Source organism: Mucor mucedo (genome assembly GCF_025094135.1).
Source record: "Mucor mucedo strain NRRL 3635 chromosome Unknown EV154scaffold_82, whole genome shotgun sequence".
NCBI classification, from domain to species: domain Eukaryota; kingdom Fungi; phylum Mucoromycota; class Mucoromycetes; order Mucorales; family Mucoraceae; genus Mucor; species Mucor mucedo.
In genome coordinates, this window is record NW_026252366.1 from 161268 (window position 1) to 181294 (window position 20027).

The window sequence follows — 20027 nt, forward strand, 5'->3', positions numbered from 1 at the left end:
TTTATTTTTTCGCTCAAATACAATAGAATACCCAAAACATATGAGCTCAAGTAAGCGACTTGCAACAACAAGTAATAAAGACAATTCAGCTGTAATTTGCTTTATTGCTGGCGTTACTGCTGTCCTTATGGGATATTCTGTGTATTCTCATTTGAAAACTTTACATGAACGCAACACTTTACCGAAAAAAACCACCAATAAAACTGGAGCGAAACTTGAAGATTGTAAAGCTTTCAGAAATCCTGTTGCGTCTAAACGATTATTAATAGCGATTTTTACTACTCTAGCTATACCCTTAAAGTCTTTAGCTTACCTGACACAATCCCATAATGTCAACATTCAAAGCAGGTAAATATTTATACACTTGAACAAAAGTTACATTACACTTAACAACACATCGAAACAAAGCTCCATCAAGATTATATTAGAAAGAGCAATGTCAGGTAAATCTCTAGTTGTAGTTTCCATTTATTAAAGATCTTCTTTGCTAATATCTTATAAAAAAAAGGAATGTATCTACCCAAAATCATCGCTGCGTGTGATAAAAATCAGTCTATAGAAATAAAATCAAAGGCATTACCATCACTCCAGTTGTTAACCAGAAAAGGTATGTGCTGCTCATTTTTTATTCTGATTTTTTTTTTCCTGCTGATCTAATTTGAGAATACTAGAGAACAATAAAGCTGCATTATTAGAGGCAGGAGCATTAGGTGTTTTAGTGGACGCTTTAAAATGTACGGATCCGGATATGAAGGAGGTAACACAGCGTTATGTCGCTGTTGCCATTTGTGATCTGATACAAGGAAGTGGTAGGTGTACTTATCCCTGAAAATGTATGTGTTGTGGCTAAAAACGAACGTTCCCAGATATAAATAAATATTGCATATTAGAGTTGGGTGTGTTAGATCCCATTAAACGCATCCTAACATCTGATGAGATCCGAAACAACGAATTGAAATACTGGACCTTGATGATTTTGTACCAAATATCTCTTAGCGGTACGAGGAAATTGGAAGTTTTTTGTTTTGTTTTGCATAAGCTCACTGATAGATCTACCTCAATTATTCAGATCCACTCCCAAAAGTATTAATCGAAAATGGATTTGTCAGCTTACTAGCAAGAATGGCTCGTATGACTTACGGAAACACGAATATGCCAAAATTCTGTATGCAAAGCTTGGTGCGAATTGCTGCTAATGTAGACGTATCGGAGGCCAAAAAAGTGTTGACAGAATTATTGGAATACGATATTGTTGATTTGATATCTAATTGTTTGAGAGGAGATGATGTAGAGTTAATTTACTGGGCTGCTGGATTGATGCATGAATTCGTTTTGAAAGATGTCGCTGCTGACAAGTTTAGAGAAATTAAAGGAATACACGTTATTTTGGCAGGATTGTTATCGGCAGAAGAAATGTATATATCCCGTGTTATCTTAAGGACGATCAAATTTATGGCTTATGGCCAAGATAAGTTTCGTCACGAAATGGTCAGGTCGGGTATGGTAAAGAAAATTATGCATTGTTTGTCATTAGACGACGAGGATGTAAGATATTGGGCTATTCTCTGCATCCATGTTGTGGCAGGCCAGGTGGAATCCCACGAAGATATTCTTACTGCTCAGGAGTTTGAAATTTTGCTTGAATTGGCATTGTCAACAAAGATCAAGGTGGCAATATTTGTATCCGATATTTTATCTCTCATTTGCTGCATTTGTAAGCTATTTTTAGAAATAAGGTGCCATATATTTATATAATTATAAACTAACAACAATTTCTCTAGCAAGCAACAATACATTCATAGAACCGAATTTGAATTTGATTGTAAAAACGTTAAACTCTCTATTGATAGAAGGAGAACTTGATGTTCAATACAATGCTGCGGGTGCTATATTTAACATAATGACTATGACATGTACGGTATACTATTATATTCATTAATATTTTGATGATGCTAACACTTATTCAGTTGCTTTTGCTAGCAAGGTTCGAGATACATGCTTTGAGACTCTTCTTCTTATGTCAACATCTGCAACCCATGAGCGGGTTCAACTGACATGCACAAAAGGCGCTCTAATGGTTGTCATTAAAAGTAAGTCGGCCTTTTTTTACGCTACAACATAAACCATACTCAACTTCGATATACACATCAGATCGATTTCTTGTCCCTCAAATAAACGATCAGGCAACTGAGCCGCTTATGGAAACAATCAACACACTCTCTGGTTTAATTTTACCCATCATGATGACACAAACAATTGCCCGAGCTACCAAAAAGGAATTACGGAAAACCAAAGCATCGTTTAACGGGAGCTCATATTCAAATGTAGAGGATCGAGAAGTTGCCGATCTGCCTGTTTTAGGTATTGTCAGTTTAGAGGAAGAAGAGACCGACGAAGGAGAGATGGACAGACTGCTTCTTGCGCCCGATTATATTGATGTTAGTGAGCAGGGTACAATTTCAAATGCTTCCAGGTTAGATCGTGTACTCAAAGACCGTGAGAGATCCAAATATAAAAAGAACAAACAGAGTAGCAAGGAAAGAATGGATGCAATGACCCGTGATGATATATCTTACCTGTTTAATCCGGATATGTCTAATGCCGAACGGGAGTCTCTTTTTCTGAAGTTTGAAGTACCCGAATCAGCCCGCAACCAGATTTCAGGTGCTTTGACAGCATTGACTGTCCTAATGGAGAACGAGCAGATAACAGATAGCATTATCTCTGGAGAATCGTACAGAAACCCTATTTTGAACGTACTGGATGACATTGTGTTTGATATTGATGATATTGATAACTCGATATATAATAGAGGAAGAACAAAGGGTCGTCATGGTATAAGTTCCGCCCTAGGCAGCACTAGGAGTAACTTGATCACAACTGGTATGACTTCTGATGTAATTGGTTTGAGGCTATCCGAACGTATTCGAAGTTTGGTTCATCATTTGGTATGTATAGCACTGTATCCAGCTTTAGTACCATGGGCTTCCGAAAACTATCAGAACTACCCTATAAATACCTTGGCTGAGTCTAAGGCCACTGAAATTTACGCAGACGTTATCGAATGGATTTGTGAATTTTCAAAATTGCCTAGCCATGACAAAGTTCCTGCCAACAGTACCAATGTAAATCTTGGAGAAAAGCAGGGAAAGTCAATGTTTTATAAATCAATGCAGACCACCAATGAAAGTGAATATGATAAGAGATCTCAACACAGATTCAGCAGTCGCCGCCATAGTGATTCAAGTAGTGACTCAGAGGACGATTTTGATTCTGATGAAGGCAACGAGCTAGTTTCTGTATATCCAATGGAGTCAAAAGGGGATGTGCCTTCCACAGACACAGATGGAAAGAATGAGTATTCAAACGCGGATGATGTTTCAATAGTAGCATCTACATCTGAATACTACCTAGGATTTTCAAGTCGGGCCTTGATGCTACTGAATTCACTCTTAAAATACGGTTAGTCTTGGAAAAAGCATATTTTGATATATATATATGTATGTATATATAATAACTGTTCCTTTTCATGTTAAAAACTCAGCCTCTGTAAAGCAATATCTGGTTCAAAAGTTTCATTTCATTTCGATTTTGACATACCTACTTGAAAGTCAAAGTAGTCTGACGGACCGTGTTATGATATGTTTGGGTGGATTGTTTACTGGCGAACATTCCATTCCGATCCCCAAATCCTTATTCCAGGTTGTTTCTATTTTGCTCTGGCGTAATATGCATGATTCTGTTATGAAAAAAAAGCAATCCAACCTTTTTTACAGCCGTCTCGTGCTAAGCTATTGCAGCCAACATGTCACTTCGGATCCTGAGCATAATTCGCCCACAAACAACTTTGCATTCATAGAACTTGACCTTGTATCACGCTCAAAGTATTGTATCATCAATCATGAAAATAATCTTCAAGTACGAAATGATACTTGGACATTTGAAACCGTTAGAGCTACACATTGTGTACCGCCAGTTGCTGAAAGAAACGACAATGAGGATGAGGAAGATTGCGTGTTACACAAATATGCATATGAGGTCAAATTGGAATCTGATGGATTAATGCAAATTGGTTGGGTGAATGACAATTTTGAATTTGATGCCGAGGGAGGTAACGGTGTTGGAGATGATACTCATTCTTATGGGTACGATGGGAATCGCTCAAAGAAGTGGCATGGAAAATATTGCAGTATGAGAACATCGTATGGATTAAAGTGGGCAGAAGGTGATATCATTACCTGCGCTATTGATATGGATGTAGGAGAAATCAGATATTACAAAAATGGGGAGGATATGGGTGTTGCATTCTACGGAGTTTTGGTATCTTGTGCATGGTACCCAGCTATATCATTGTCCACCGGAGAACAATGTAAATTTCAATTCGGCGGTGCGATTGATCCATTAAGGTGCGTATTTGTGATTTATCAGTATTTCTTGCATCGTGATGAGATTAACATATTTTACCCAGATATTTGCCAGAGGGTTATACACCTATTTCGGCGTTAGCATTAAATGAGTCTGTTTATGTAAAGCTACCACCTCCACATTTTACAAAAGCATCGACGACTAATGAATCCGAAGAAAGTGATATTGCCGAACTTGCAAACGCCATGGAAAATATGTCTGTACATTCACCTGTTATTCCTGACGAAGACAGTGGAAATGCAGAACCTAATCTTAGACCAGTGGATGGGGGATTATCTGTAAAACCCAAAGTTTTCTCTGAACATATGTCAGACAAAGATAGACATTTCCTTAAACAGCAATCCCAAAATTCTTCTCTTTTTGTAACGGAATTAGACCCTCGTGAACAGCGCTACCTCCCGTCTCTCTATTTTGAAGTTAAAATTGAACTATTACAGAAAGAAGCCGAATTATCCCCATCAGAAAAGTAATACGACTGAGGGTAAATTATGATATTAAAGCTAACTTTATACTTTTTAGCTTGGTGTCATTTGGATTCAAAAGTCTATCTCTGGATGGTTCTTTCCATTTCTTATATGATCGACAGAAAAAATGCTGTACCTTAATCATGGACTTCCACCATTCAGAGACATTTCCAGTCACCATAAAAAATGGCGATACCGTTGGCGTTATCTATATTAACGAGACCAACACCATAGGGATGACGTGGAATGGAAAAATCAAAGGTAATTCTTGACGGTTTAATTTATGACAATGTCATTAAATTATTTATTTGATTATGTAGCACTCGTATATCGAGATAAAGGTTTGAAATCCGTTCCGTATCTCCCGTTTATTACAGGTTATGTGAGAAGCGAAATAAATTATGGTGAGGAACCCCTTGCTTGGAAGTCAGCTGATAGTGCATCCAGCAAACAACATGTTTACAATTATCTTCGTAAAATTCTTGGCAATCGAACAATGGAAAAAGCATTATAAAATATGCAAAAAATGGTCTTGTCTAAAAGAAGATTTTGTTTCTGTCATGTAAAAATAAAACTTAACCTTAATGTTCTACCTTTCTTTTATTCTGACGTGAGTAGTGTCCATTCTTGATCAAATATTTCTTTACGATAAACCAAAGGATATGGAAAAATTCGATAAATTAAGTTTAAGTTGTATCTAACTTATACAATACATTAAGTGATTGAAGCCACTACTGACGAAAAAATCTCCTGTCCAGGAAAACCAAGAATAATTACTGGGTAACATCAAAATGTAGGAGGTTTATCTGTGTATATGCATCTTTTAGAAAACACACAACATTGTGTTTTTCTTATTTTTTATTTAACACACGTTTGGTTTAATCGCGTATTTTTTTTTCTTCTTTTGTTAACTTCATTACTAAAAAACACATGCCACGACATATAGACCCTATTATTGGTGAAAGAACTCCATCATTTATATTTGAAAAATCATTTGAATATGATTTTAAAGTAGATCCAATGAAATTTGGACCTTCAATATTGTCTCACCCTGAATTATATCCTCAATCTGTCAAAGCTCTACCTAGCACTGTGTCTAGCTGGGAAGATACGATAGAAAAATGTATCACGAGTATTGTTTCAATCAAATCCTGTCGCACCCGCGGATTAGATACTGAAGTTCCCGGGTCTTTTACTGCTACTGGTTTTGTTGTAGATCCAGAAAGGGGTATCATACTTTCTAACAGGCATGTGGTATCTGTTTCTCCCGTTACAGCATGTGCTGTATTTTGCAATTACGAAGAAATCGAGCTAAAGCCAATATATCGGGATCCTGTTCACGATTTTGGGTTCTTTCAATACGATCCTTTGAAATTGAGATTTTTGGAGGTTCCTGGTATCAAATTACATCCTAAAGGGGCAAAAATTGGACAAGACATTAGGGTTGTTGGGTAAACGTTATATTCATCATTCTTAACGGATTTAAGAAATTAATATGTAATTAGTAACGATGCAGGTGAGAAACTGAGTATATTATCAGGAACACTTGCAAGATTGGATAGAGAGGCGCCTGAATATGGGATTGGAGAATATAATGATTTTAATACGTTCTATTATCAAGCCGCTTCAGGAACAAGCTCGGGGTCTAGTGGCAGCCCTGTATTAGACATTCAAGGAAGGGCTATAGCGCTGAATGCGGGTGGAGCTCAGACATCGTCATCTAGCTACTATCTTCCTCTTGATAGAGTACAACGTGCACTAATGTTTATTCAAAATGATAAACCCGTGCCACGTGGTACATTACAAACAACTTTTGACTACCAATCTTACGACACATTAATGTCACTTGGACTTGGTCGTCACATTGAAAAAAGGCTTAGATCGCAACCAAAAAGCTCGGATAACCCAAATGAAGGCCTACTTGTAGTCAAATCTGTGTTGCAAGATGGTCCGGGGTATGGTTCTTTAGAGCCGGGTGACATCTTGTTGACATGTAATGAACAGCTATTACCAGGCTTATTTATTGATTTGGAGCAGCGTATGGATGATGCCATTAGTTTAGGAACTTCAATAAATGTAGTCGTGTCCAGGTCCGGTGAACTAAAGGAATATTCTCTGATGGTGAAAAATCTGCATGACATAACCCCTCATAGATACCTTGAATTTGGAGGGGGGATCCTTAACGATCTGTCTTATCAAGTAGCGAGGTCATACGGTTTATCATTGGAAACCCCCGGTGTGTATGTTGGTGCGGCAGGTTTTATTCTCGGTACAGCTCAGGTATTGCGTAGATCTGTCATTGTTGCTATAAACAGTTCACATGTTGGATCGCTGGAGGATTTTTTGTCTGCTGTTTCAGATGTTCCACAAGGTAGTCGTATACCAATCAGATATTATTCACTTTCGAAACCTATGAGGACAAAAGTTATGATCCTTCAGATGGATTGGAGATGGCATAAGCTTAGAATGGCTGTTCGTAATGGTATGTTAAAAAAGTGATTCTTCCAATATGATATACTGATATCTTGGATGCAGATCAAACAGGACTATGGGACTATACTACTTTGAAAACACCTTTGTTTGAAAATAATCCATTACAAGCAGTAAATACTACTCCTTACAGTCATCATAATGTAAAAGAAAAAGAAAAAGAGGAAAGGCTTCTGTCTCTCCAAAAAAGTATTGTGTCCGTGGATTGTTATTCGCCCTTCATAATTGATGGCACAAAAAGTTCACACTCCTACGGCGCAGGTGTTGTTGTTTCTATGGATCCACCCTTAATCATATGTGATCGTGATACAGTACCAGTAGGAATTAGTGTGATATCTCTGATATTTGACAATTCGATTACTATATCTGCGGATCTGATTTTTTTGCATCCGTTTTATAACTTTGCCGTCCTAAAATTTGATCCCACACTGGTATTTAAATCAAACATTGATATCGTAGTTGCTGATTTAGATGATGGTAGCGATTTGAAGGTTGGCGATACGATAAACTACATTGGTTTGTCAGGTATAATCATGAACGCGTACTTAAAAAACTATTTAACTAAAATGTCTATTCTCAGGTCAAAGCGAGATTAATTTCAAAAAAACTTCTATCACACACTTTGCTCCCATACGCACCAGTGAGACTTCACCTCCAAGATGGAGAGCGACAAATGTAGAGACTTTTAAAGTTAGTGATGGGACTTTAGGTAGCCAAGGGGGTATTTTTGCTGATGACGAAGGTAAAGTAAAAGCGATTTGGATGAGCTTTTCCATAGACAATGAAAGAAGGGAGCAGTCGAGCGTCTTGGGTGGTCTTCCAGCAAGACTTGTTCTTCCCATTGTTGAGCAGATTAAATCCCAACAGCCCCTTTCAGTCAGAGGGTTGGATGTCGAATTCTGGATTTTGCAAATCTCCAATGCAAGGCTTTTAGGTGTTTCAGATGCGTGGATTGAAGCTATAAAGCGTAACACGAATCCAGTAAACCGACCCTCTGTAGTATATATACTTGGTATCACCGATATATCCAGCCCTTCTGGAAAACTACTAAAAGTAGGTGATATTGTGCTTTCTATAAATGGGGAGGCCTTATCCAGTATCTCTGATTTAGAGCACTTTTCAGATAAGAATCAATTAAATATGGTAAGATAAGAATGGGCATAATTTGTAAAATACGTGATTCTCAACTAAAACAAATAATCTAGACAATTGCTCGAGATGGCCAAGAACTAGAACTATCCGTTCCTACTACCAGATATGACGGGAAAGAAACTACAGAAGTAGTAGGCTGGCAAGGTATGCTTATTCAAGAAACGTATGCTTCAGCGAAAGAACAAGCCCAAAAGGTCATACCAGAAGGTGTATATGTCTCTTGTTGTCTTTTCGGATCTCCTGCACAAGCAAGTCTTAAACCAGGTATCTGGATAACAGAAATCGACCAAACACCCGTAAAAACATTGAAGGCTTTTCTGAATATGGTCAAATCGGGCAGTTCTAGTAAACGCAAAACTAACAACCCAGACACAAGGGAATTTCATGCTGATGGGAACAATCACGAAAATCTAAAAAAGAATGGCTCTGCGTTATTAGCGTCACCCACAAGAGCAGAAATAGAAGAACTGATGGCATTTAGTAATAGGTCTCATATTCAAATCAAATTCGTAACTGCAAGCAACGTCACACAAGTAAGGGCCCTGAAAATGGATAGACATTACTGGCCAACATGGCATATTTCTAAAAATGATGAATCTGTTTACGGGTGGGATATGACGTTTATATCATAATAACCTACGAGACATCTACAAAACCCTCTCCGTAAATATCTGTCTCATACATCATATCGAAACAACAACGGAAAGATCTTCAACTTTCTCATAAATAAAACAACATTTTGCGATATTGCAATGCTTATGTTATATACATCTACTTTTTATTGTTTTATCCTAAGTGTTTTATCTTCTTTTTCTCGGTCGTTCAGATTACAAAGCATTCAAATCGATTAAATCAAATCTTCTAGGCTTGGGTTGGTCGAATGGAATAGGGAGTGTTGCTTCACGTTCGTTGACAATGCCGACTAATCTACGCTTGGGTTGCTGCACATCCTTATAAAAACGAATGTATCCAGGTTCGAGTGCATAGAGCGTATGATCCTTACCCATACCAACCTATAGAAGTAAAATATTGTTAAAACTGTCCGTTCCTTCAGTTCGATTAAGGCACTCACGTTGTCACCAGCGTGGAATTTGGTTCCTCTTTGGCGTACAATAATGTTACCGGGAATGACTTCTTGGCCACCGAATTTCTTAACGCCTAATCTTCTACCAGCAGAATCTCTACCGTTACGAGAAGAACCACCCGACTTCTTTGTGGCCCAACGAACTTGGCTAGTTTCTATTCGTACAAGAGATAAATCATGTTAAATTTGATTGACTAGGGCCATGTCATATACTAACCTGTTGTGTTTTTTAAAAAGGTTGTGACAGCAGGTCTGGCATTAATACTCCATTGAGTATTTTTAACAGTTGTTGAACTAAACTGAGAAAAGGCGCGATTCAGCAAAGACATTTAGAAGATAAAATGTATAAAAAGAACCTGGTTTTTTTTTTGGAAAATAAATATAGCAGGGAGGGCGCCGAAATTAGAAAGTCACATTTGGAGTCCGGTCAGTCTTTCCAAGCGGTGCACCTCGCCGCTGAGGAAAACTTAAACATCAGATGGTCAATATGGTATTGGAAGGGAATAAGAACTCCTAGAGATCAATGAAGAAGTAAATGCTGAAGTAGATGAATATACAAATGATTACAGTGTTAATTATAACAAGGACCTAATATCAAAGATGCGTCGTGGATTTTTCACGGTCAGGTATTTGAATGTGATATAAAAATAATTCAATCTCACCAGATCTTACAATCACCAATGCACCACAATTTATAAGGGTTAAAGGTATCCTGTTTTGAAGTACGATAGGCGAACACGTTGGAACAGCACGTTTGAGATAATTGAGCAGTGGTTGTAAGTAGTGAAGGCTTTTAATTCTACTTGTTTGTCAAACTCTTCAAAGCTTGGAAAATATGCGGTAAATGATCAAGACATTGCTTATTTAAAGAGTATTTGTAATTTTTGTTTGTGTATTTTCATGCTACGTTCAGAATGTCATCCGAAAAGTAAGTGACAAAATAAAGTAAATTATATTTCATCCGCTTATTAATATTCAATTAAAGGGTAAGAACATAATTGTGCTTCAATCTTAATTTACAACACATTGATCGAGCATATGGAGGTGTTCTTAAGAAACCTTGAAGACCACGAAGAACAGCTCCATCCAAACAATACTATGTTGCAGCTTCGATTTGGTGTAAAAAATGCTTGAAAAATATGACACCAAGCCAAACGATTTACTTACATACCCGAATTTTTGAGTTTTTAAAAGTTGAGGGCTGCTTTGCTTTTGATTTTTAGGCAGAGGGAAGGGGCGCGTTAATTATCAAAAAAAAGTTTTTTTTTGTTATTTTTGTGTAGTAAAATCAGAATTGGAAGGAATGTTTGTAGAATCTATATGAGAGAGAAACCAGTGATTGAAGCTGGTCAATTCTATGGAAAAACGGGTTGTTTGACACGGAAAATAAATGATAAAAAAACAGGAAGAATAAGATTAATATTGCTTGTAGGCTTTTTTATTCTTATTAAAAGTAAATCCCTCTTTCATCTCTGAAAGAAAAGGGGAGTATTTATAGTTATTTAACTTATGGGCTAGTTTGTGTTCACTTGGTATTATTGGCTGTATTTACAAATTACTGATGAGCCTTATCAGTGTAGCCAATCTATTAGTCGAAATGGGATCTTCTTTTTGGTATATCTAGTTACCCTGAGTTGTAAATATATAACTCAGGATATTTTATATGTTATTATTTTTTATGAGTGTTATGATGTTATGTACCTGTCGATCAAGGATCGATGGAATGATTTTATATGCGATTTTAGTATAAATTCTTCGAGCTCAGTTTCGTTCAAAGTATATTGCTGGCGTTTAAGTTTATGAATGTTGCAAAGAAGAGTGGCAACTTCTGTTAAAGAATTGCTTGGAGAGGTGAGAGGAGCTTGTTCAGTTGGAGTATGAAGAACTGAGCTATCAGGCGAGTTCTGGGGAATGGTTGAGAAAGTGGGGTCTAAAAAAACTATTCGATTTAAGGTTAGTAAAAAAGAAATGAAGCCGTAAAGATTTCAATAGTATATATGTTTACCTTCAAATACAGACATCCAAGACGTATCACACTTCAACTAATACATGTTTTTACATGCGGTATTGCTAAAGCGGAAGTCAGGGCAGCTGCAAGTGATCATATGAAGATCTTCCAACACAACGTCATAACTTACACCAGAAGTCGGGAAATAAGAAACAACATAAACACTTCTACCAGCAGAATCAGTTCTCGTAGTTTCGATCATTTGTTTCAAAGCATCAGCACTGATAGCCTCTGCTTGCATCTCTCTAACACGATGTCTTCACTCTTTAGGACCCATTCTTCCAACTTTTAATAAGATACGATTGATGTAGTTACCGTATTCAGGCAGAACATCCTTCACCAAAACAAACAACAGTCGATCAACCCTTCTATTTCTTTTTCTACCAAGATATGTTGTCAATTGATTATGCCAACTCTCCACATAATTGTTCGTCTCCATATTGGTGTACATGGCCGGTTGGTATGCGGCGGACCATCGCATTAACGCATTGTTTTCTAGGTACCGGCTATTAAAATATTGCAAAAAGGCAGGATACGCAGAGTTTTCGGTGTTTTGCATGTAAAACAAAATTTAAGTAAAACCAAAAGTGAAACTGTTAGAACTTCGATACCACTTTATTATGGACGAAAAAAATAAATTAAATAAAAAACTTATGATGGTCTATCAGAAAAAAACTATGGATATTTATATAAAGAACTCGGATAGTTTTAGGGAGAATATTAAGCGCCTTATTGGATCATGATGTAATAATCTGGTGATAGTAAATAATCAACATGTCTTTAAATTTAGCCCTTCCATACTGAGTATATAAATATTAGTCAGAGGGATCAACAGTTATAACATCAAATGACAAGAGTAATATATGTGCTCAGGATCTATTAATATTCTATAGTCCAGGCCCATTCGATTGTATTGCTTTTGCAGAATAAATATTTACTCGCCACAGGGATGTGCCCTGTGTACAGACTCCAACGGTAGGATGAGAACAAGCGGGGTAATGTGTGATCCATGATTAACTTTTATATTTATTATCCATCCGTAATGTGATGTGACAATTAACTTTATTATTATATCTATGATATCCTCAACATTATCCTCCACAAGTTTCAACATACCTGTTGAGACGACAAAATTTATAGTTGACATGACCCATATGCGATAGCCAGCTACCAATATTAACTTATTGTGTATGCAGATCTATTCACTTTATGTGGCATGGTCAGTGACTGCCAAACCAATGTAAGTGTGAGGCGCCAGTATTGTTTACAATCTTTTTCTTCTGTTTTCTCTTCGTCTATTTAGTCTGTCCTCTCTACTCTCCATATGTAAGGGACGACTACGCTCTCGTGTACTTTCTTAACGACTTTGTTCACCTTAATGTTCCTGACATTCGACGATGCGGAACCCTGTGACATGCTCGCAATAGAAGATTCAGTAGAGGCTTTTCGCCTTCTTTCATTTTCAGCACGAGAATCAACTTTATTCCAATAACGCTGTACATACGTAGGGTCTGTGAAATCACTAGCCTTTTGCCATGTGTTAGCACGATCACCATAACCAGCCCATTTAACCAGAAATTCTCTATTCCCTGGCGGTCCACGTTGATCACGAATGTCTTCGACTTAATAATAATCTTCTTCAAGGTGTGACTCATCCATGTTTACCATCTTTAATTCGGAAGGCGTGTAGTTACGATGAAGTAACTCACCTTGCTCATCCTTCAACTCGTACGATCCTCCTTGATTCTTTCTTACCACTGTGTATGGTCCTTCATATAGTGGTGCTAGTTTACTTGCCCTACTCTTCAATCGAACCATCACGTGTGCACCAACAGGGATATCAACAAGTACGTGTTTATCATTATATCTCTTACTGCTTTCCTCATTAATCTTTTTAGTTCTATCTTCAATTGTGGGAAAAACAATACCTTCCATGTACTCAATGCGTTCTTCTAACTTTTTGACTGACATCAAGTGTTTTGGAAGTGGATATTTTACAGTATCAGCATAGTTATCAGGTAGGTTAACCCTACGAGCGTACATAATTGAAAAGGGTGAACTAAGTGTTATGCTCTTTATATATCTGTTCATACAGAGCTGAACGATAGAAACTATTTTTCTCAACCTATTTACGGCAATTTTAACACCAGCTTCAGCACTTCCGTTTCCTTGTGGATGATATGGCGTAGTATATTGTCTATCAATTCCCAAGTTTTTACAGATGCTATGCATAAGAGCATTTTTAAACTCACTGCCACAATCACTCTGGATGCAGCGAGCCATTCCATAATCACCAAATATATGCATCAACGTCTTGGCTATTGTATCTGACTGTTTATTCTTTAAAGGTCTAATGACGGTATATTTAGTACAAATATCTGTCAATACAAATAAATAAACACATCCTTCTTTAGTTGGAGTGAGAGGAACAGCTAAATTAATTTCAACATGATCAAATGGGCCTTGAGCTACCACACTAGTTAAAGGATGATAGACTCTCTTTACTATATTGTGCTTTTGGCCTTCAGAACAAGAGCTTACAACTGCTTTGGCTTCATCGTATAATTTGGTCCAATGCATGCCTCGACTATGAATATCACGGACAATAGCTTGAGAGCCGAAATGACCAAATGCATGAGTCTCTTTCAATATTACATCTCTCTCTTCTTCAGGAGGAGTCACATAGCTGGTATTTTCATCTTTATTTTCAACCAATATATTCGCAAGTACATTCGTAACTTTGTCTTTGCTATATTTCTTTCTTTTTATCTGAACTCTTTTAAATTTTAAATCTTTTTTATCTCCAATTTTTTGTGTAATCTTTCCTCTATTCTCTACCAGGTTGCGATCATCCTCTAGAGGATGATACAAACGGCTTACTAAATCGGGGGGACAATCCAGAATACCAGGGATATGGACCACATCGAAATCAAAATCGAGTAGTGTCTCAATCCAACCAACCATCATAGGGTTGGGTATGTAGATATACTAGAGCTTTATGATCAGTGAAGATCGTGAAGTGACGACCCCACAAAATTTTTCCAGAATTTGTGAGTGCTAATACGACACCATACAATTCTCTCTTAGTTGTTGACCACCGACGCATAGAAGGTTGTAATGATGATGACACAAAGCTCACATAATGATCACGTCCCGTGCTTTCTTCTTTTTGAAAGAGAACAGCCGCTAGGCCAAAAAGTGATGCATCTGTTGCGACATAAAACTTTCTGCTCAGGTCCGGATAGCTTAACACTAAATTGGATTGTAAAATTTACTTTAGAGCTTCAAAACGACGTGTGTGCTCATCGGTCCATAATTCCTCTACATTGGTAGCATAGCTCAACTTAGAAATGTGACCAGCTACTCTACTATTTATAGATACATACTCTCTGAAATAATTTATCAGACCCATAAACAATTGAATTTGCTTGCTACTCTTGGGAATAGGCCACTTATCAACATTACTAGTCGGCTTCTGACGATCTATTTTTGTGCCTTTAGCATTTACTACAACTACAAAGCCTTAAAGTTGCACGGAGTACTGGAGCCAAGAACATTTTTTGGATTCAAAATTAAATTCACGGTTGTCAACTTATCAACCACGAGTTTTACATCCATTGCATATTGTTCAATATTGTCACTGGCAATAATGCAATCATCTACAAAATTCTGAGCACAATCAACTCCATCAAATAGAGTCGCTAAGCGTTTCTGAAATTGTGTTGTTAGCATCTTAACACCAAAACATCCCTTGATAAATGAATTTTGGGAATTATTGTCTGTGAAGGTTAACTTATGAACATCCTCAGTTGCCATTTTGAAATGATGATAGGCATTTGATAAATCAAGAGTGGTAAATACCTTTTTATGAGCTAAATTATCAAAAATATCTTTGACCAATGGTACAGGAAAAGTAAAAGCAGGAGGAAGTGAATTATTCAATCCTCTCAAATCAACTACAACTCTATGGGACACAATGGTACCCAGCTTATCCCGTTTTGGAATGAGTAATAATGCATGATTAAAGGATGTGTTGACTTGAGATTTAATAATAGTACCAGTTTTCAGCCATTCGTCTATTTGTGTATCCAATACCGGTCTTAATGTATGCGGAATGATATACTGTATGCGGTAAGACGTAGCACCTTCCTTTGTGGGTAAACGAATAATTGGCTCAGGCATAGGACAAGATGACGATAGTGATATAGCTTGGTTACGCTCAACAGATTATTTAATAAGATCGAAGAACTTCGCTGTTTCATCAGGAGTTTCTGCAGGCGAATTATCAGGCTCATGTTCGTTACATTTTCAAACGCGGCATAATCATCAGCGCGTGACAACACACCATCCAATTTATACGCCACTCCGGCCAAACCAATATTCATTTTAGGAAAAATATCTTTACGAAGTAACATGTCGAACTCGAAGCCATCATTAAAATCCATGGCCTAAAAAGCATGATCAAAAACAGTACCATTACAATATTTACATTTCAAAATGTCAGTTTCGCCAATACGAGATACTCCACTACTAGTAGATAAAAATGTATAGGATCCGTTTAGATTTTCATAATCTGAAACATTTAATTTATTATTTAAAACATCCTTCTTAATGAAGGTGGTGCTACTGCCAGTATCCACTAAACCCACTAAAGGTGCACCCTCTATAATAATAGGGGTTAAAATATTGAATGCATTAGCTTCAACTTGTAATTGTATATTTATCTCTTTATCAGGATACTTACAACCGTCATACGACAAGACTTCAATCATGTTATTAACTTCGGAGGCAGCTTGCTTGTCGTATTTGGGTACGATACACTTAAAGAATAATTAAGCAAATCGTCTAAATAAATAAACTATGAAATTAAAACAACCTTTGATGTTGCATATCAGCATACGCTTGTATACTGCTATACAACTTCTCCTACTTCGAGTACATACTTCTATATAAAAGATTGCATGATTGGCCTAAATACGATATACGAATGACAGTTGGATACAGAATGCTATACCACTGAGTTACGATATCACCGATCGAGAAGAGAAACTTCTCAGATCAATCAAGAATTATAAGAAAGAGAAACTTAATATTAATAGTTCTCTCAATGGATTAGCTACCCAGAGAGAGAATAGAACAGCTATTAATATAAATGGTTCATTTACTTATATATTGATATAATTATACTGCTGATAAAGAGTATAAAGAAATAGTGTATGAATTAATGGATACCTAGCTTCTACAACCAAATATACAAATATCGATAAGACATTTTATATTTGGGATCGTAATTTATTCATTACAAAGATAATGAATAAATGATCAGCTATTATGTTCTATTGCCAATTACACTTGACAAACAAGTATGCATCTTTTACAGTAACCGTTGCATGATCTGATAAATAAGTATCTCGTAATACTAAAGATTTATTAGCATACTCATGCTCCCGATCCACTGATATGGGACAACGTTATCTGGAAACAATTCTAACGAGTAGTATCCATTTAACCCAAGGCGGGAAACAAAGTATAGATCTATTCCAAAACCAGAAAGGTTGACTCATCATTAAAACTCAGGAGAGTTGTGCAATATAAAAAGGATCAATTATTTCATAGCAGCAGAGTTCTTTTAGTCTATTTTTACCCCTAATAAAAATATACTTTTATCTCATTACTTTTCTATGTAATATTTTGTCAAATACCACAATTTTTTTAATGAAGTTGTAACAAGAACTATCTGCTGCTGCTGCTCCCATCCTGGTGTCTCTCAAGAACTGGCTCCTACCTCCTATGAACTACGCATGGAAAATGCTCGTCAAAACTTTTCTGTCTCCAACGTTTCTGAAGCCTCATCATCTGTAAAAATCAGAAGATGTTGGTACCAATGGTTATCATAGTTACTGTGTTGTGAAAAAGAAATTTTCACATCTGTCAATCAGAAAGATTGATAAGGTTTCTATTTAAAAAAACAAAACAAAAATCTTCCGACGAATTGGACGAAGATGAAATTAAAAATTCACTATTCGAACGAATAAAGAAAATTTAAATAAAATAAAAACATGTTCAGACATGGCAATAAAATTAGCTTTAACTACGACCATCTTAAAATTCACATGGCATATGTAATTAGCAACAAAAACAATCAATAATTAACAGGGTCTTTGGACTTTGAGAAGAACGGGAAAATCAAGAAGGTACAAAAATAATTTTTTTTTTTTTACTTCAAGCCCAGTTCCAAAAATAAAAACTGACAATAATTTTGATGATAGATTTTCATGACCGTACGGAAGGAAATCTGGAAGATATATTTCACATCATTACAAATAAAAAATGAATAAAGAATAATAATAAATAAGCTATGACATTAAACAATGAGCTTATCCCTAAAGAAAATACAAAAAATCTTATGTTACAATTGACGAATACAATAGGACGGGAAAAGGATGAAAATTCACCCATTCTCCGCTTACCATAAAACAACAAAAATCAAATAAGCATACTCAATTCGGATGCTACTATATCTTTAATCAAAGAAGCGTATGATTACAAAGATGAAAAACAAAAATAAAATAAAAATAAAAAGACACCGTTGAACAATAGTGTACTTGCTCTAGGTACTCTAGCAGGTGTTAATAAGAATTTATCCTTGATCTATTTTGGTATAACCATTCCTTTAGAAGTCAGTTGTAAAGGAAGACCAATCTTCAAAGCATAAATTTAAAAATCGTCAAAGTGACAATGAATACAATCCCTACTCTTACCGATAGAGATTTGTTTTCTAAACTTGATACTTATATTAAAAATGGCACACATAATTTCGATAAACAAAAAAGAAATTATTACCATGATACGGTAGATGACACTATGTATAACAAACGTAGCACAATCTGTTCCATAACTAAAAATCTTAATATTATCCAAGAAAATATCCATAAAATAAGGTAGCTGTTTATTTAAAGACACTTCCTAACCAAATGGCACTCACTGACCCATACCCCCATCACATACGCTTCACTAACTGTGATAAGGGATCAAATAAAAAAAATGGCTAAACAATACAAAAACATCGAACTTGCAAAATCAAGCCGTCGTAATAGTCCATTCACATCAATACAAACTTAAAATGATATTGATAAAAACACGAAGTAAAGGATTTCGTTAGATATCCGTAAAATTAACATACTTCTGGAGGATGTCTCTTACCTTAAGATATACTCGAGTGATGACATCTTCAATTCATTAAAAGAAACCAAATTTATATCTATATTTGATAGCTTTATAGCATTTCACAAATCAAAAATCAACAAGGATGATCAACGTAAATTATCTTTGGCCTTTAAAAATTAAAATTTAATTCTACAGAGGTACTTGTCTAACACAAGTTATCACTGACAAAACAAAAAACCGAAAAAAAGAGATTATCAAATATATTGGTTATGCATCTAAAGCATTACATCCAAATCAACGTAGTTATGGTGTAAGTAAAAAGAAACTATTCACTCCAACTACAGGATTAACCCAATCTTATAAATTCTTACATGGTTTCAAACCATTTACATGTTGTAATGACCATATAAGTCTTCAATACGTATGTAAGAATGGACATATATCCATTTGATGATGTGATATATGTAAAATATTTTATCTTTTCCTCATATGAATGTGGTTTGGATCCTTGACGTTAAAAACATCATAAGTGATAAACTTTCTACATTATTCCTCACATCTGTGATTATATTCTTGGATTGTTGAAACATATGAAATCCAAACTGCTTAATAAAAGGAAACCCTTGAAAACAAGCATAATGATAACATGCATAAAGCATACGAACACGATTTTATAAAATCAAAGGATATTAACTTTAAACGTCTACCGACTTTTACACAATATTCCTGTTCTATAAAAAATGATCAATGATACGAATAATCATGTGGGATTACACCCTTGATCGACTAATACAAAGAAAAAAACGTAATCCATCAGACCATTATACTGTTACACAACAGCATGGCACTCTACTGGATCTTTATGGACCGTCCCGGTTACCATCCCCAATAACACTCATATCTTAACCCTGTGGGATATCGCAAATAGATTTATCATCTTATGCCCTATTCCATTTAAATCAGCCAAAATGCTTGATAACAAAATAAAACCCATCTTCTCTCATCGGATACCCGCGCATAATAAAACGTGATCGTGGTACAGAGTGGAAGTATCAAATCTTTGACATAATATGTGAAGCAACGTAAATCGACAAGCGGTTATCTACGGCTTAACACACCTCCAGTCCTCATGACGCTGAACGAAAGATTCAGAGTTGTACAAAAAACGTACTGTCCAAATTAATCCAAGGTGTATTAGAGGCTGATTGAGATATTAAAGTCAACTCGGTACAACTGA

At 36.1% G+C, this 20027-nt stretch overlaps 3 protein-coding genes across 3 annotated transcripts; 2 read left to right on the forward strand and 1 right to left on the reverse strand.

Annotated features, from left to right (window-relative positions):
• Positions 1-3: 3 nt before the first annotated feature.
• Positions 4-5492, forward strand: EV154DRAFT_517056 (uncharacterized protein). Its single transcript, XM_051602457.1, has 14 exons — positions 4-224; positions 288-348; positions 409-443; positions 509-607; positions 672-809; positions 867-998; positions 1070-1714; positions 1782-1913; positions 1968-2090; positions 2152-3462; positions 3545-4406; positions 4469-4891; positions 4945-5150; positions 5210-5492. The coding sequence occupies exons 1-14, from the start codon at positions 41-43 to the stop codon at positions 5401-5403; spliced, it is 4545 nt and encodes a 1514-aa protein (XP_051455129.1). The 5' UTR covers positions 4-40; the 3' UTR covers positions 5404-5492.
• A 327-nt stretch (positions 5493-5819) lies between these two features.
• On the forward strand, positions 5820-9163 carry EV154DRAFT_593595 (uncharacterized protein; the record flags this gene model as incomplete). The annotated part of the gene is made up of 5 exons (XM_051606950.1): positions 5820-6340; positions 6395-7371; positions 7425-7904; positions 7960-8522; positions 8585-9163. 5 exons carry the CDS (start codon positions 5820-5822, stop codon positions 9161-9163), a joined length of 3120 nt encoding a protein of 1039 aa, XP_051455130.1.
• An 84-nt stretch (positions 9164-9247) lies between these two features.
• Positions 9248-9951, reverse strand: EV154DRAFT_517061 (ribosomal L27 protein-domain-containing protein). The gene is made up of 3 exons (XM_051602458.1): positions 9833-9951; positions 9604-9770; positions 9248-9544 (listed from the first exon to the last, which is right to left on the reverse strand). Exons 1-3 carry the CDS (start codon positions 9942-9944, stop codon positions 9359-9361), a joined length of 465 nt encoding a protein of 154 aa, XP_051455131.1. The 5' UTR covers positions 9945-9951; the 3' UTR covers positions 9248-9358.
• Between the last annotated feature and the right edge of the window lie 10076 nt (positions 9952-20027).

Excerpts from the sequence above, each read along its gene's own strand:
- EV154DRAFT_517056 (XM_051602457.1), top strand. The coding sequence starts at position 41 with ATGAGCTCAAGTAAGCGACTTGCAACAACAAGTAATAAAGACAATTCA. Across the intron at positions 810-866 it reads TGATCTGATACAAGGAAGTG|ATATAAATAAATATTGCATA; the intron begins GTAGGTGTACTT and ends GAACGTTCCCAG. Across the intron at positions 999-1,069 it reads GTACCAAATATCTCTTAGCG|ATCCACTCCCAAAAGTATTA; the intron begins GTACGAGGAAAT and ends TCAATTATTCAG.
- EV154DRAFT_517061 (XM_051602458.1), bottom strand. The coding sequence starts at position 9,944 with ATGTCTTTGCTGAATCGCGCCTTTTCTCAGTTTAGTTCAACAACTGTT. Across the intron at positions 9,771-9,832 it reads CTTTTTAAAAAACACAACAG|AAACTAGCCAAGTTCGTTGG; the intron begins GTTAGTATATGA and ends TTGTACGAATAG. Across the intron at positions 9,545-9,603 it reads AATTCCACGCTGGTGACAAC|GTTGGTATGGGTAAGGATCA; the intron begins GTGAGTGCCTTA and ends TTACTTCTATAG.